The 14,215-nt window shown below is 41.2% G+C and overlaps 1 protein-coding gene across 1 annotated transcript in view; it reads right to left on the reverse strand.

The window, feature by feature from the left end:
- The window catches only part of cacna1ba (calcium channel, voltage-dependent, N type, alpha 1B subunit, a), a 645,315-nt gene that overhangs the window by 62,137 nt on the left and 568,963 nt on the right, over nt 1–14,215 (reverse strand). Inside the window, 3 exon segments of the mRNA XM_052037346.1 lie at nt 5,253–5,344; nt 8,926–8,991; nt 11,249–11,365. Coding sequence (XP_051893306.1) covers nt 5,253–5,344; nt 8,926–8,991; nt 11,249–11,365 — 275 coding nt within the window.

Consider the following 14,215-nt stretch of genomic DNA (forward strand, 5'->3'; position numbering starts at 1 on the left):
TAACCTCCCTACTTCTGTAGTCAATGCCCCAACTAATGAAGGCTGGTATCTCATATGAGAAGATTCACCAGAATGTTGCTGGGATGGAACAGTTCAGTTATTGTGCCCTATTGTGAACTTGTTAGAGATCTGGCAGATCTTCTATTACACAATAAAATGAACCTACGTAAATAATATGCTTTGGAGAAACAAAAATTCAAATAGAACCTTTCATTCCTCTCTTTTCACCTTCCACCAGACCTGGCACCAAGTCTCATCTCAATCTCTCCCCTTTCTGCTGCCTCATAAATACTCTACTGACTCTGTCTCACACCCTGGTTAAGCCTGAGCCAACATTATTTTTCCTTGCAGTTTCTCCGAGTCCACTGCTTGAACTGAGAAATGCACCTTTGTTGAAAGGAAGCATCGGTTGTTATCTTCCTGTCCGTCCAACATCCAACCCATTTGGCCTCATGACAAACAGTATCTCCAGATCCTAGTAAGTCACAACTCGATGCTTAGTGTAAAGCTGCTGATTCTCCCAAAGACAAACTAAAATCATTTCAGTTTCCTCTCCAGTTTGAACCTCAGTGATCTTTGTGCGATCTAACTATATTGATTGTAGCATGGAAACAGCCCCTTTGCTCCATCTGATCAAATACATATCAGCATTAATCCCGTTTTCCAGCACTTAGTCCATAGTCTCTGCTGCCTTGGTAATTCAAGTGTGTGCCTAGATAGTCCTTATATGTCGTGAGCGTCTCTGTCTCTATCAGCCACAGAGTTCCAAATTCCAACCTCAGCGAAAAAAATCCTCCTCAGATCCCCTGTAAATGTCTTCCCCCATACACTATACCTCTGCTCTCTAGTTTTAAATTCCTCCACTTTGGGAAAGGTCTCACACTATCTCCCCTTTCTACGCTTGTCATAATTTTGTATACCTCCACGACGACCCCCTCAGCTTCCTTCATACATTAACGATCTGGATGAAGGAACTGATGGCATTGTGGCCACGTTTGCAGACGATACAAAGGTAGATGGAGGGGCAGGTAGTGTTGCAGAGGTGGGGAGTCTGCAGAAGGACTTGGACAGATAGGGAGAATGGGCAAAGTGGCAGATGGAATTCAACGTAGGGAAGTGTAAAGTAATGCACTTTGGTAGGATAAATAAAGGTTAAGACTATTTTCTAAATGGGGAAAGAATTCAGAAATTGGAGGTGCAAGGGGACTTGGGAGTCCTCGTGCAGGATTCCATTAAGGTTAACTGGCAGACTGAGTCTGTAGTAAAGAAGGCAAATGCAATGTTAGCATTCATTTTGAGAGGACTAGAATATAAAAGCAAGGATGTACTGCTGACGCTTTATAACACGTTGGTCAGACCACATTTGGAATGTCGTGAGCAATTTTGGGCCCCGTATCTAGGGAAGGATGTGCTGGCATTGGAGAGGCTCCAGAGGAGGTTCACAAGAATGATCCCAGGAATGAAAGGGTTAACATATGAGGAGTGTTTGATGTCTCTGGGCCTGTACTCGATGGAGTTCTGAAGGATGATGGGGGGGATCTCATTGAAACCTACGGATACTGAAAGGCCTGGGTAGAGTGGATGTGGAGAGGATGTTTCCATCAGTGGGAGAGTCTAGGATCTGAGGGCACAGCCTCAGAATAAAGGGAAGTCCTTTTAGAACTGAGATGAGGGGAGTTTCTTCAGCCAGAGGGTGATGAATCTGTGGAATTTATTGCCATGTTTGGCTATGGAGGTCAAGTCATTGGGTGTATTTAAGACATAGATTGATAGGTTCTTGATTGATAAAAGGGTTAAAGGTTAAGAGGAGAAGGCAGGAGAATGGGGTTTAAAATGATCAGCCATGATCAAATGGCAGAGCAGACTCAATGGGCTGAATGGCCTAATTCTGCTCCTATATCTTATGGTCTTCTGCTCCAGGAAAATAAACCAAGCCTATACACACTTTCTTTATAACTAAAATGTTCCACCTCAGGCAGCAACCTGCTGAATCTCCTCTGAACCCTCTTCAGCCCCATCATACCCTTTCTATAGTATGGTGACCAGAACAGAACACAGTTGTCATTGTCTCTGGACTCCAATAAATGTTTGATTTAAACAGTATGTTTCCCATTTTTCCGAAGATCGGCATCCACAACATGTCCTTCCCTTGAGCAGCCTCTTCAGCCTGACGTCTCCCACAGCATTTCCCCTCACTCGTGCTCACAGAGCCTTTAAAACAACCCTTGTTTTTTCCCCTGCTGGCACTTTTTAAAGTAATTGAAGATGTCGTTAACTCCCAAAAGATCCATCACTTTGACTGTTCAAGGCCAGCTGACAATCCATAGCAGAGTTTCCAGCTTGAGTATTCAAACGGTGTTCCTGTCACTGATGTTGTGTGCACCTGGAACTGTGTTCCAGAATATTCCAGAGAATTAACTATGACATCTTTGACAGACTGTCACTATACACTTTTAAATAATTCATCTAATGGCCTCTCATCAGACCTATCTAAATGCCTCTGAAGTCATTCCTCTCTGCTACAATTATACTAAATACTGAAGTTGAAAATCAGAAATAAAATGAATGCTGCGAGTAGCCAGTGGTCGGTCACCATCTATGGAGAGTAAAACAGAATCCATGGTTCAGGTCAATGTCCTTCTGGTGAAAGGTAGTTTACCTAAATCCCCTGTTTCTCTGTCCACAAAAGCTGCCCGACTAGCTAAGTGCTCTCACTATTTTCTGTCTTTCTTCCTACACAATAATCACGGGCCGATCCTCTGATTCTGACCCTTTAAGTTAAGGATTCCCAAGTCTCTGTTCTCTCCACGTTCTCTTTGAACCACAAGATCCTGGTCATCACACACTCTTACTTCAGTGCAAGTTGAGTGAAACATCAATGCAGCAGGGGAGGCACGTGTGGGCACATCAACTATTGTCTGCCTTACCTCTGCACAGTCCATCCACCGATTTTCTCCCTGGTTTTTGCTCATTTGTTCTCTGCATTACTCTCCATTCCCAGTTGCCTCTGAGCTGAGGAGGCAGTTAAGAGTCAATCCCATGAACTCCCTCCATGGATTCTGTCTTTACCTCTCACTGCCTTGGTGAAGCAGCCAGCATAATCAAAGACCCCACACACACGGGTCATTCTCTCTTCTCTCTTCTCCCATCAGGTAGAAGATACAGGAGCCTGAGGGCACGTACCACCAGGCTCAAGGACAGCTTCTATCCCACTGTGATAAGACTATTAAACGGTTCCCTTATACGATGAGATGGACTCTGACCTCACGATCTACCTTGTTGTGACCTTGCACCTTATTGTCTACCTGCACTACACTTCCTCTGTATCTGTGACACTTTACTCTGTACTGTTATTGTTTTTACCTGTACTACATCAATGCACTCTGTACTAACTCGATGTAACTGCACTGTGTAATGAATTGACCTGTACGATTGGTTTGTAAGACAAGTTTTTTACTGTACCTCGGTAAAAGTGACAATAATAAACCAATACCAATCCCATTGGTAGGCCTGTGGTCACACAGAGGCCTGACCCAGTAAGGATGGCAAAATGAAGGGCATTAATGAACCAATGGGTTTTTACTGACAACATTGTACTTTCATGGTCGTGTTCCTGAGCCAAGATTTATTTAATTACTTGAAGTTATATTCCTTGGTTCCTTTGATCTGAGTTCATATATCCAGGTCAGTGGTCCAGAAATCCAGGCACTCCACTGACATGCCCTGCGTCACATATTTTACAAAGACTTCAATGGGTCAATTAAATCATCTCCTTTGAGATCTTCAGCAATTTCTTTATTGCATAACTCTTGCAAGTTAGGCTAATTTTCACTCCTCTTTCCCAATTTACATCATAGACTTCTGACTGAAAATCTCCCAAGCTGCGTTCTCTCTCTCTCTCTCTCTCTCTCTCTCTCTCTCTCTGCAACTTCCCCCACCCACCATGTTGAAATCAAGACTCCACCTTATCTTTGGCTTCATCATTTTCTCCTTCACAAGCTGAAAACTGTGGAACTTTTTGTCTCCCTCGTTACTTTTTCCTCTGAAACTCTATAATCTTTGAAAAATAGTGTGGTGTAGCTGCTGCCTCACAGCTCCAGTGTCCCAGGTTCAAACCTCACCTTGGGTGCTGCCTGAGTGGAGTTTGCAGGTTCTCGGTTTACATCCGGTGCTTTGGTTCCTCCCCCCCCCCCACCCCACGCCCTCCATGTCTTGGAGACATGAGGTAGGTTAATTGTCCACTATAAATTGCCCCTAGTGTTCTCCTGGGAGATGATGGGTGAAATTTGGGGGGAGTTGACGGGAATGTGGGGAGAATAAAATGGGATTCGTGTCAATGGGTGGTTGATGGTCGGTCCAGACTTGGTGGGCGGAAGGGCCTGTTTCTGTACTGTATAACTCAATGACTAAGAACATTGCTCAATTCCCCCAGTCTCATTTTGTCTTGTCAAACTTGTTGTTCTCCATTCTTGATTATTTACCTGGGATTCTCAATAAAAAAATGAACAAGAATTCTTTGTAATAATTATTGATAATGTCGACTCTCTTCAGATGCTGAAACCTATGACCCAGAACAACCTCAGATTCAGGACCGTTCTTGTGTTATTGGAACAATTTAGCCTATTCCTGAGATACACACTCTGGTACTGGTTGTAACTGTGCTGGTATCTGGGAATATTTTCATGAAGCAACACATCTGGTGCAGTTCTGGTCGCCCAACTACAGGAAGGATGTCAGTAAGATTGAAAGAGTGCAGAGGAGATTTACTAGAATGTTGCCGGGTCTTCAGGAGTTGAGTTACAGGGAAAGATTGAGCATGTTATGACTTTATTCCTTGGAGCGGAGAAGAATGAGGGGAGATATGATAGAGGTTTACAAAATGATGAGGGGCATAGACAGAGTTAATGCAAGTAGGCTCTTTCCACCTAGATTAGGAGAGATAAGTACGAGAGGACACGGCTTTAGGGTGAAAGGGGAAAGGTTTAGGGGGAACATTAGAGGGAACTTCTTCACTCAAAGAGTGGTGGGATTGTGGAATGGGCTGCCATCTGATGTGGTAAATGCGGGCTCGCTCTTAACTTTTAAGAGTAAATTGGATAGATACGTGGACGAGAGAGGTCTGGAGTGGTACGGGCTGGGGGCAGGTAAATGGGACTAGCAGAACAATGTTTCGGCACGGACTAGGGGGGCCGAATGGCCTGTTTTCTGTGCTGTAGTTTTCTATGGTTCTATCTTATTTTCTGTTATTTTACCTGAATAAAAGCATTACAGCTTGTTGAAAGGTCCTGAAGTTGTTGTGACGATTAATCGCACTGTCATCATCCAGCGCAATGTTGCCAAATACCTTAAAAAGCAAAACAAATATTTTCATGTAAGCAGCGGTTTTAATTTAATAAAGGCACGTTTATACAGTGCCTCCCACATTGCAGAAAATGAAGCACTTCTAAAGTGGAGTCATTGTTGGAACAAACAAAAAGCTGTACCCAAATGGCACATCAAGATCTCAAACAACAATGGGATAATGCCAGATAATCTATTCTTGCGATGTCAATTGAGGGACAACCATTGGCCATATGACTTGGCATAATCCCCTGTCCTTCATTTACATCCATCCTTAACACTGGTCTGAGCATCAATCTCGATTTTAGTGCACACTTCTCTGGAGGTGAGAATCAACAGCCTTCTGACTCAGAGGTGAGAGTGCCACACTTATACCACTTAGTTTAAGTTTAGTTCTCAATAATATAAGGAATTGTCTAAACACCGTCTTGAACACAGTTTGTAAAAATCCACATTACATTTTATAACATTAATGCATTTTGGAACAATTTAGAAATAATTTTGGATCATGTACTTAAACTGATTAATTTCAGTGCATTATCCAAACCAACATAAGATCTTTAAGTACAGGGTGATTAATATGCAGAATAAGTAGAAAATAAACACAATATAATCCCTAACATTTCACGATGCAGAATCTTGCTGTTCAGTGTAGGGGAGAGGCTTGGTGGTGCAGAGCTCTCTGCCGCTGCCACACTGCCCTCCTTCACCATTCTTCTGGTTTCCTCCCAAAACGATGAGCTGGTAGGTTAATTATCTGCTGTAAATTACCCCCAGAGAAATCAAAGTAGGGTTGCTGGACCAGGGTAAGGGAGCTGCAGGGGTGCAGATGCAAATCAGCTGGGATTGCTGGCTGCTGGCATGGACCCAATGGGCCAAATGGCCTCCTTATGTATTGATACAAGTATAAGATTAGGAAGTATTTTGAATCTGATCAATAAAACAGTGGACCAGGCAGCAATGAGCCCAAGTTATACTGAATCGAGAGAATTTCACCACACTGGTCCAGACCCAGGGTATCTTCCTGCAGGGTGAAACGTGCCATAGACATCGAAACTTCTTTTTTCATGATGAACAGTGTCTACAAACTAAACAAGTCACTTCAATAAATGGAAATTAAATGAGTGTGTTTTCAATACCTTGCCAAGCCTTCCAGACAAACTTACCTGGGAATTTCTTTCTATATTCTGTGCAGAGGAAGCACTTTAAAATTATAGAAATGTACAGCGTAGAAACAGGGCCTTACGACCTACCTCGTCCGTGCCAACAGTGATGCCTATCCAGGCTAATTCCACTTATCCACACTTTCCATCCAAGTACTTGACCAAATGCCTTTTAAACATTGTAGTTGTACCTGCCTCCACCACCTGTCTGGCAGCTCGTTCTACATAACAACCTTCTGTGTGGAAAACTTACCCCTCAGATAGAACATAGAAAACCTACAGCACAATTCAGGCCCTTGGGCCCACAAAGCTGTGCCGAACATGTCCCTGCCTTAGAAATTACCAGGCTTACCCATAGCCCTCTATTTTTCTTGGCTCCATGTACCGATCCAACAGTCTCTTAAAAGACCCTGTCGTATCTGCCTCCACCACCTCCATTTCCAAGATCTCCTTAAAATTTCTCCCCTCTCACCTTAAACCTGTGCCCTTGCAGGGTGTCCAGAGCTAGGAAAAAGACTCTATCTGTCCTATCTACACCTGTCAAAATATTATAAACCCATCTGAGGTCACCCCTCAGCCTCCTAAGTTCCAGTGAGAATAAACCAATCTCTTCTTATAACTATAGCCCTCCATTCCAGACAACATCCTGGTGAACCTCCTCTGCACTCTCTCTGTTGCATCCTTCCTGCAGTGTGTTGACCAGAACTGCACACAATACTCCAAGTGCGGTCTGAGCAACATTTTGTACGACTGCAACATGACGTCCCAACTCTTGTACTCAATGCCTCAGCCTATGAAGGCAAGCACCCCAATCCATCTAATCTATTTTCATGGATCTCTCTGTACGTCAACACTCATAAGGTCTGTGCCGTTCACTCGATATGACCTCCCAAAGTCCGTTACCTCACAGTTCTCTGCATTACATTCCATCTGTAACTGCTCCATCCAACTTTGCCGCTGATCTGTGCCCTGCTGTATCCTTAAACAACCTTCTTCACTATCTTTGAATTCACTAGTTTTCGTGTCATCTGCAAACTTACCAATCAGACCACGTACATCCAAGTCAGTGAAATATATTACAAACAACAAAGCATCGATCCCTGCAGTACACCACTTGTTACAGACTTCCAATCAGAGAAACACCCATCCACCCCTACCCTCTACCACCTACCTCCAAGCCAATTTCAGATGCTGTTTGCTAACATACCTTGGATCCCTTGTGTCTTAACTCTCTGGACCAGCCTACCATGCAGGACCTTGTCAAAAGATTTCCTAAAGTCCATGTAAACCATCTCTACCACTGCCTTCATCCATTTTCTTAGTTACATCCTCAAAAAAACACAGATTTGTGGAAAGGGTACACATTTTCTGGAAGATCGTGGCCAAAATTCATCCCTCAATTAAAACTACTGAAGTAGGTTAATTGGCCGATTCTCTCATACAGGGTGGTCCTGTGTAGAAACTGTATATGCGATATCAATGCCTGTGAATGGTAACAGCAACTAAACCTGAACAATAATTCTTTTGTTTTTAAGTTTTAATGAACATCCTGAAGATGTAAATGCAAACACTGTTGATTTCTTTCTTGGTTTATTCTATCTGAACCTTCAATCTCCTTCATAATAATGTTTTCCCTCAGATAGCTTACATTGAACATTGGTTCATGAGAAACAAAGGCACAATTAATCAAATTTATAATTGTAAAATAGCTTGCCATTGTCTCATGTGTCTGACCAAATGATTGATGGATTTTAGGGTCAGTGGGAACTCTTTGAATCAATCTGGAAAAAGAAGTCTCTCCTATTCTTCAGACAATGACATTTGACCTTCATCACCCATTTCCCATCAGGTGACTGTTAGTTTAATGAGTGTGGCAAAGTAAAACACTGCTGAGAATGGAGCACTCCCTCAGTTCCGTGCTAAGGGAATAGTCCAGATCGTGCACCCACCCACGTCTGTGAATGGGATTCATACTCACAAACTATTGACCGTGATCACCATAAATTTTACTGACAGTGGCACAATTCTGAATTTACAAGGCAAAAAAAAATCTCATTAAAATGAACAGTTTTAGGCTTATTATATTAAAATCATTTTTTTCATATTTATAATTTATACTTGTACATATATATATATATATATATATATATATATATATATATATACACACACACACACACACACTATTGCTCATATAAATTAGGCATAACGTTTTATCACAAATTGGAAAATAACTTTGTATTTTGTTTTGTAATATTATGTAAAGAGATATTATTAAATATTTCCCTATCCTGTCGTACCAGCAGATTCATATGCAATATGGCAGCAGGTGAAATTAATGTTGCTTCAGATTTCTGTAGATATCTGCCATCTCTTCACTATAAACCAAAGTAGAGCTTTTAACTCCAGTGAGTGCACTGACCTGCATTCCAATAATGGCATAGATGAAAAACAACATTGCCATCAGGAGACAAACGTACGGTAATGCCTGCAAAGAAATGTAAAATAAGCCGCCGTGAAAAGCAATATCACTGTAAACATCTGTGTTTTTACATTATGCTTCTGTGATGAGGAGTTTGTTTTTCAAGCAGAAATTAAGATTGGCCTTTAGCTACTCAGATTTAGAGTGACAGGTGATCTCATTAAGACATGCACAATTCTGAGACAGATTGACAAGGTAAATGTTGACAGGCTGTTTTCTTAAAGTGGAGAATCTAAAACTAGGGGGACTAATCTCAGGATTAGGTGTTAACCATTTAGGTTCAGACGAGATGAAATTTCTTGAGTGTGGAGATTGTCATTATTTATGTTCAAGGCGAAATCAATGGATGTTCAGAGACTGATATATGTTTTGGACCGGAAACTGGAAAGGAGCTATGATCTTATTGAGTTGTAAAATAAGCTCAAGGAGCCATTTGGCCAAACTCCTGTTCCTAATTCACAACAAGCACATTGCATTCCATTCTGCATATTTATGTTAATGCAACTTCTCTTTTACAGAATATTTTAATTAAGCTGAATCTACAGAACATTAGTGAGTTCCCAATTAACACGAAGTTTAATTTTTTCCCCAGCTCTCTAGCAGATTTTCCTGTTGTGTTGAATACACAAGAAAATAGGAGCAGGAGTAGGATACCAGGCTCCTCAAGCCTGTCCCACCATTCAATATGATCATGGCTGATCTATGTCAGTCTCAACACTTCTATTCTGACAGTTCCCCATTGCTCTTAATTCCTTGATCTTTCAAATATTTATCTATCTCCACCTTAAATATATCAAATGATCTGCCCCCCCCCCCCACCCTCGAGGGCAGAGAATTCCAAGGATTCACTACTTTCTGAGAGAAGGAATTTCTTCATATCCCAGTCTTAACGACGGGGCCCTTATTTTGTAACACTGTCCCCTTGTTCGTTACCCTCCCTCCAGTGAAAACATCTCAACATCTTCCCTGTCAATCGGTGTCCTTTCTTTGAATGGTCCTGGACACAACTGGATAATAATTTAAGCAGGCTGAAATGGCTACAAGGTAAGAAGTGCTTATACTTTTACTTGAAGATTGCACTGAACATTTCATTTAAAGTACCACTTGTGTTTTATTCCTTGACATTTGTACTTGGATTTTCAAAGCTGCACCCAGGCCAAGGTCAAAGCATTCAGGGCTTCATACAAAGTCATAAACCAACATTCCATTTGGTTCTGAAGTAATACAAATTCTTTACAACAGTCTGTCCAGCTCGGCCAAAGGCTATTTTATCTTTCAATACTCAACTGAATAAAACACCAGTAATGCCAACATCTGACTCACACTTCCGTGAATGAAAACAAACATGCAAAAATATCAGGAATACTAAATAAAATTATTTCTTTTTTGTATCACAGATAACGTCAACATGAAGAAGGAGCTTGACATTTTGCCTCTGATTTCAGTTGAAAAATATGCTTCTACTCAAGGGGCTTTTAAATCCAAGTCTCCAAAGGGAAAGGGAACCTACGGTCTGATTATTTGTTCATTCCAGTGAACTTTATTCACTGTAATTACAGAGACATTTAATACCGCCAAGTGTTTGATTACATGGCTAGTTTTGGTGCCAAGGTATTGCATTAACAAGCACTACCATCAAGGTATACCCCGACAAGGATCAGCTGCTCTCCCAGTTCGATATGTGCTGTCTCGATCTGTTCTGGAAGTCAATGCACTGTGACAAGGGCCTACTGAGATTTCCTACGTCTCACGAAAGTGACGCAGTCACTTTCTTTATTGTCAATTACTTTTAACAATAGTTTAATTCAACCAGTCACCCTGATTGCTCAGAATAACAGATTGTGAAATTTACATGGCACACTGCTATTTACGCTCATTAAGTGAGTTTGAAGTGCTTGTTCACCTCCTGTCAAATAATTACAAACAATTGTAGGTTTTGTCAAATGTTCAGGTCACTTAAGCCACCACTGGCAGTTGTTTCTGCTCTTTGTACCGGACAAACTGCAACTGCTAACCAATAGGTGGCACAGTTACACAACGAGAGCTACATCACTGAGCAACAGCAGTATCGAGTGCATGGTTAGAAACCAAATGATTCACTTAACTAATAAAATGACTGAGAAACTGAACAATTCCCACCCCATTCCTTCACTGTAGCCCATCGCTGGGTTTATGTGGGTTTCCACACTTCTTATTCTAAATGCCTGCTTTTAAGGACAGACGTATTGATAGTTTCTGGTTACCGCAATTTTCTGAGACACACCTTAAAGGATTGCACAAATGTCCAGAGCAAAATGCGGATGGTGTATCCCTGGCGGAGGAGCTTGATGAGACGTGCTGCTCTGAACAACCGCAGAAAGCTGAGATTGATAAAGTTATCCTGGCGAAAGGAAAGTGTACAAGATATGGTAACTGTCAACACTCAGAACCATGTCATTATAATTCTGGGGTTCCTCATACAATGTCCTTTAAAGGAACACACAGTGTAACATTTTATTTGCAACATCTGCTCATTAATTGAAACATTATCTCAACTGGTTATTTTCCAGAGGTTAAATGCAAATGAGTAACCAATTTAAGATTTTTATTTCTTCCTTAACGGTTATAATTTGGACAAAAGTTTCTTTTTCGATTGTTACCTTAAGATCACATTAAGGGCAATTTTCTGGATTAGAAAATTTACAGAAGGCATTAGTATCGGTGATGAAACAGAAAGAATCATGAGCACAAGCTTTAGGCATATTCCAATTCTAAGTAAAGAGTAATTATTCCAATTTATATATGTAAATTAAGCTTTCATAGCTTATTCGTATAATTATGGATAATATTAACTGTTTACCCAGCAGTGCTAAGGGCAGGATTTTTCTTTTCTTTATTAATAATCCCACTGACATTAGACCTCAGTTTCACTCCCACTTTTGTCTGGAGAAATGGGAATGTTACATTTTGATTTCTAACAATGAATGTATGAAAAGCAGTCATTTGGTCATTGCACCTGTGGAAAATTAACACTTTGTAGCAAACTGAAGTACAGAATAATTCAAAACGTTAAACTGTCGCAGTTCATGAATGGTGCAAGTGTGAACAGGCATCTACTTACTGACCTCTTCAAAGCACTTCATTGCAATCCTGGTGCTGGGGACAGTGCAGGTTATTGCTGTGGCAAATTTAGCACCAGCACTAGTTTCACATTTGAAAGCAGACAGTGAATTCCAGAGCTATCACACGAGCAAACTGACTGAAACACTAGTTTAACTCACAATCATATCCTGGACCCGGGAAATGGCATGGATTTTGAAGAAACAAACAATCTGCTGGAGGAACTCAGCATGTTGAGCAGCGTGTGAGGGTGGTAAGGAATTGTTGCCATTTCAGGTTGAAACCCTGCATCAGGACAATTCCTCTCATCCCCACAGATGCTGCTTGACTTGCTGAGTTCCTCCAGCAGATTGCTTGTTCCTCCAGATTTCAGCATCTGCAGTCCCCTGTGTCTCTGGATTTTGAACGAGGCTGCACTAAATCATCTGGAAAAGTTGAATTTTAGATGACTTTCACCCCTCAGTAGCAACCATTTGGTGGATCTTAAATGGCTGTTCTAATCACACCCACATTCCAAGGATGCATATGCCTGCAGGAAAGGGTTGGACTTACTTTGCAAAAGCTGTTCTAAATTCAACTGATATAGAAAAATACTTAATAATTAGAGAATAATTATAGATGGGTTCTATGGGTAAGAATAAGATGGGTTCCCCATCTCTCAAAGGGTTAGGGTGGAACTTGTGCTGCTTTTAATCATTCTGTGCTTCAGCAGGTGTCGAAGAGTTCTTGTTATGCTTTTTAGGAAGTATTTAGAAGCTGCAAATGTAGAATTTTGAGTGAAACAACTGTTCTTGGGTAGCTTCATACTTAATTGTTTTAATAAAATCAACTCATACAACAGGGCCATCTCCCGGACAACGCACGTGTCACTGACCATCTGGGTTCACAAGCAGCGTTGATCTTTAAGGGCAAAATTATTGCTGAGAAGATTATGTTTATTACTATTGGATTAGTCAACCATTTAAGGTGGTGTCAAATTCTACAGGGTTTTCTGGATTATGGCTTTCCAAACGGTCTTGTCACATCCAGTGAATGTCTGGAGATATCCAGTGTAGGGCCCATCTCATTCAGCTCCATTCGTTGAACTGAGTGATAACAAACTGGCTACAACAAACTGACTGAGCTGTTATAGACTCAGTTGTCATTTCAGATCCATTAGTCCCTGCTAACCTGTGCTGTACCTGTTCACTTGCTGATCAGAGGGCTTGGCCGTGGAAACCACAGACAGATGACTTAAATCCAAAAAGATGATACAGTTCAAACGCACCTAAGTATGTACATATATAAAACAAGATTTTCTATGCAGGAAGCATCTGCGACGTAGAAGCAGTGGGATTGAAGCATGCATGTATTTAACCCTCTCCTGCCCAGTCAGACCCTTAGCGACTAAATGTTGGCATTGGAGCATTGTTGGGATAAAAACATCATGGAGTTATAGGACAAAACATGGTTGTTCAGCTCCGCTGTTGTCTTCTAAGTAAGCTGGTGCCTCAGAGAATCATTTCAATACTTAAAGCATAGAGTGTGACAGTTGTTAAACTTCCATATCAGCATACAAAGACATGTTGAAAACGGGCTTTGTCCTCATCTTACAGCAAAAATGGAATTACTTGGGCAAAGTATGAGCAAGAATTTTGGTTTAAGGAATGGATAGACATGTACACTGGGGTTTGAACTGCAAAAGAACTAACAGGAGGACTGGACTGGGGAACAGTAAAATAATCCACAAAACACAAAGTGAACACAAATTAGAATCGACAATCATGCATACTTCATAAAATGAAGGGAAAGCCTTCACCATGAAAATGGTTCCTTGATCGTTTGCTTCTTCATAATTAGATTTTGGTTTCTCCTATAGAATCCAAATCCTGAACATAGCTAAGACAAAGGATTATGCAATCCTGACACCTCAGACTCCAAGCGCACATTTCCTTTATTCTGACTGGATCTTTTGGACACCCAGAACACCTTATTTGTTTTTAAGGAGACACCAGAAATTCCACAGATGCTGGAATCTGGAGCAATACACAAAAAGTGCTGGAGGAACTCAGCAGGTCAGGCAGCATCCATGGAGGGGAATTTGTTTTTAAAGTTTGTTTGACAAGCTTAAGACATACTTTAGACCATGCTT

Source organism: Pristis pectinata, chromosome 23 (assembly GCF_009764475.1).
Source record: "Pristis pectinata isolate sPriPec2 chromosome 23, sPriPec2.1.pri, whole genome shotgun sequence".
Lineage (NCBI taxonomy): Eukaryota > Metazoa > Chordata > Chondrichthyes > Rhinopristiformes > Pristidae > Pristis > Pristis pectinata.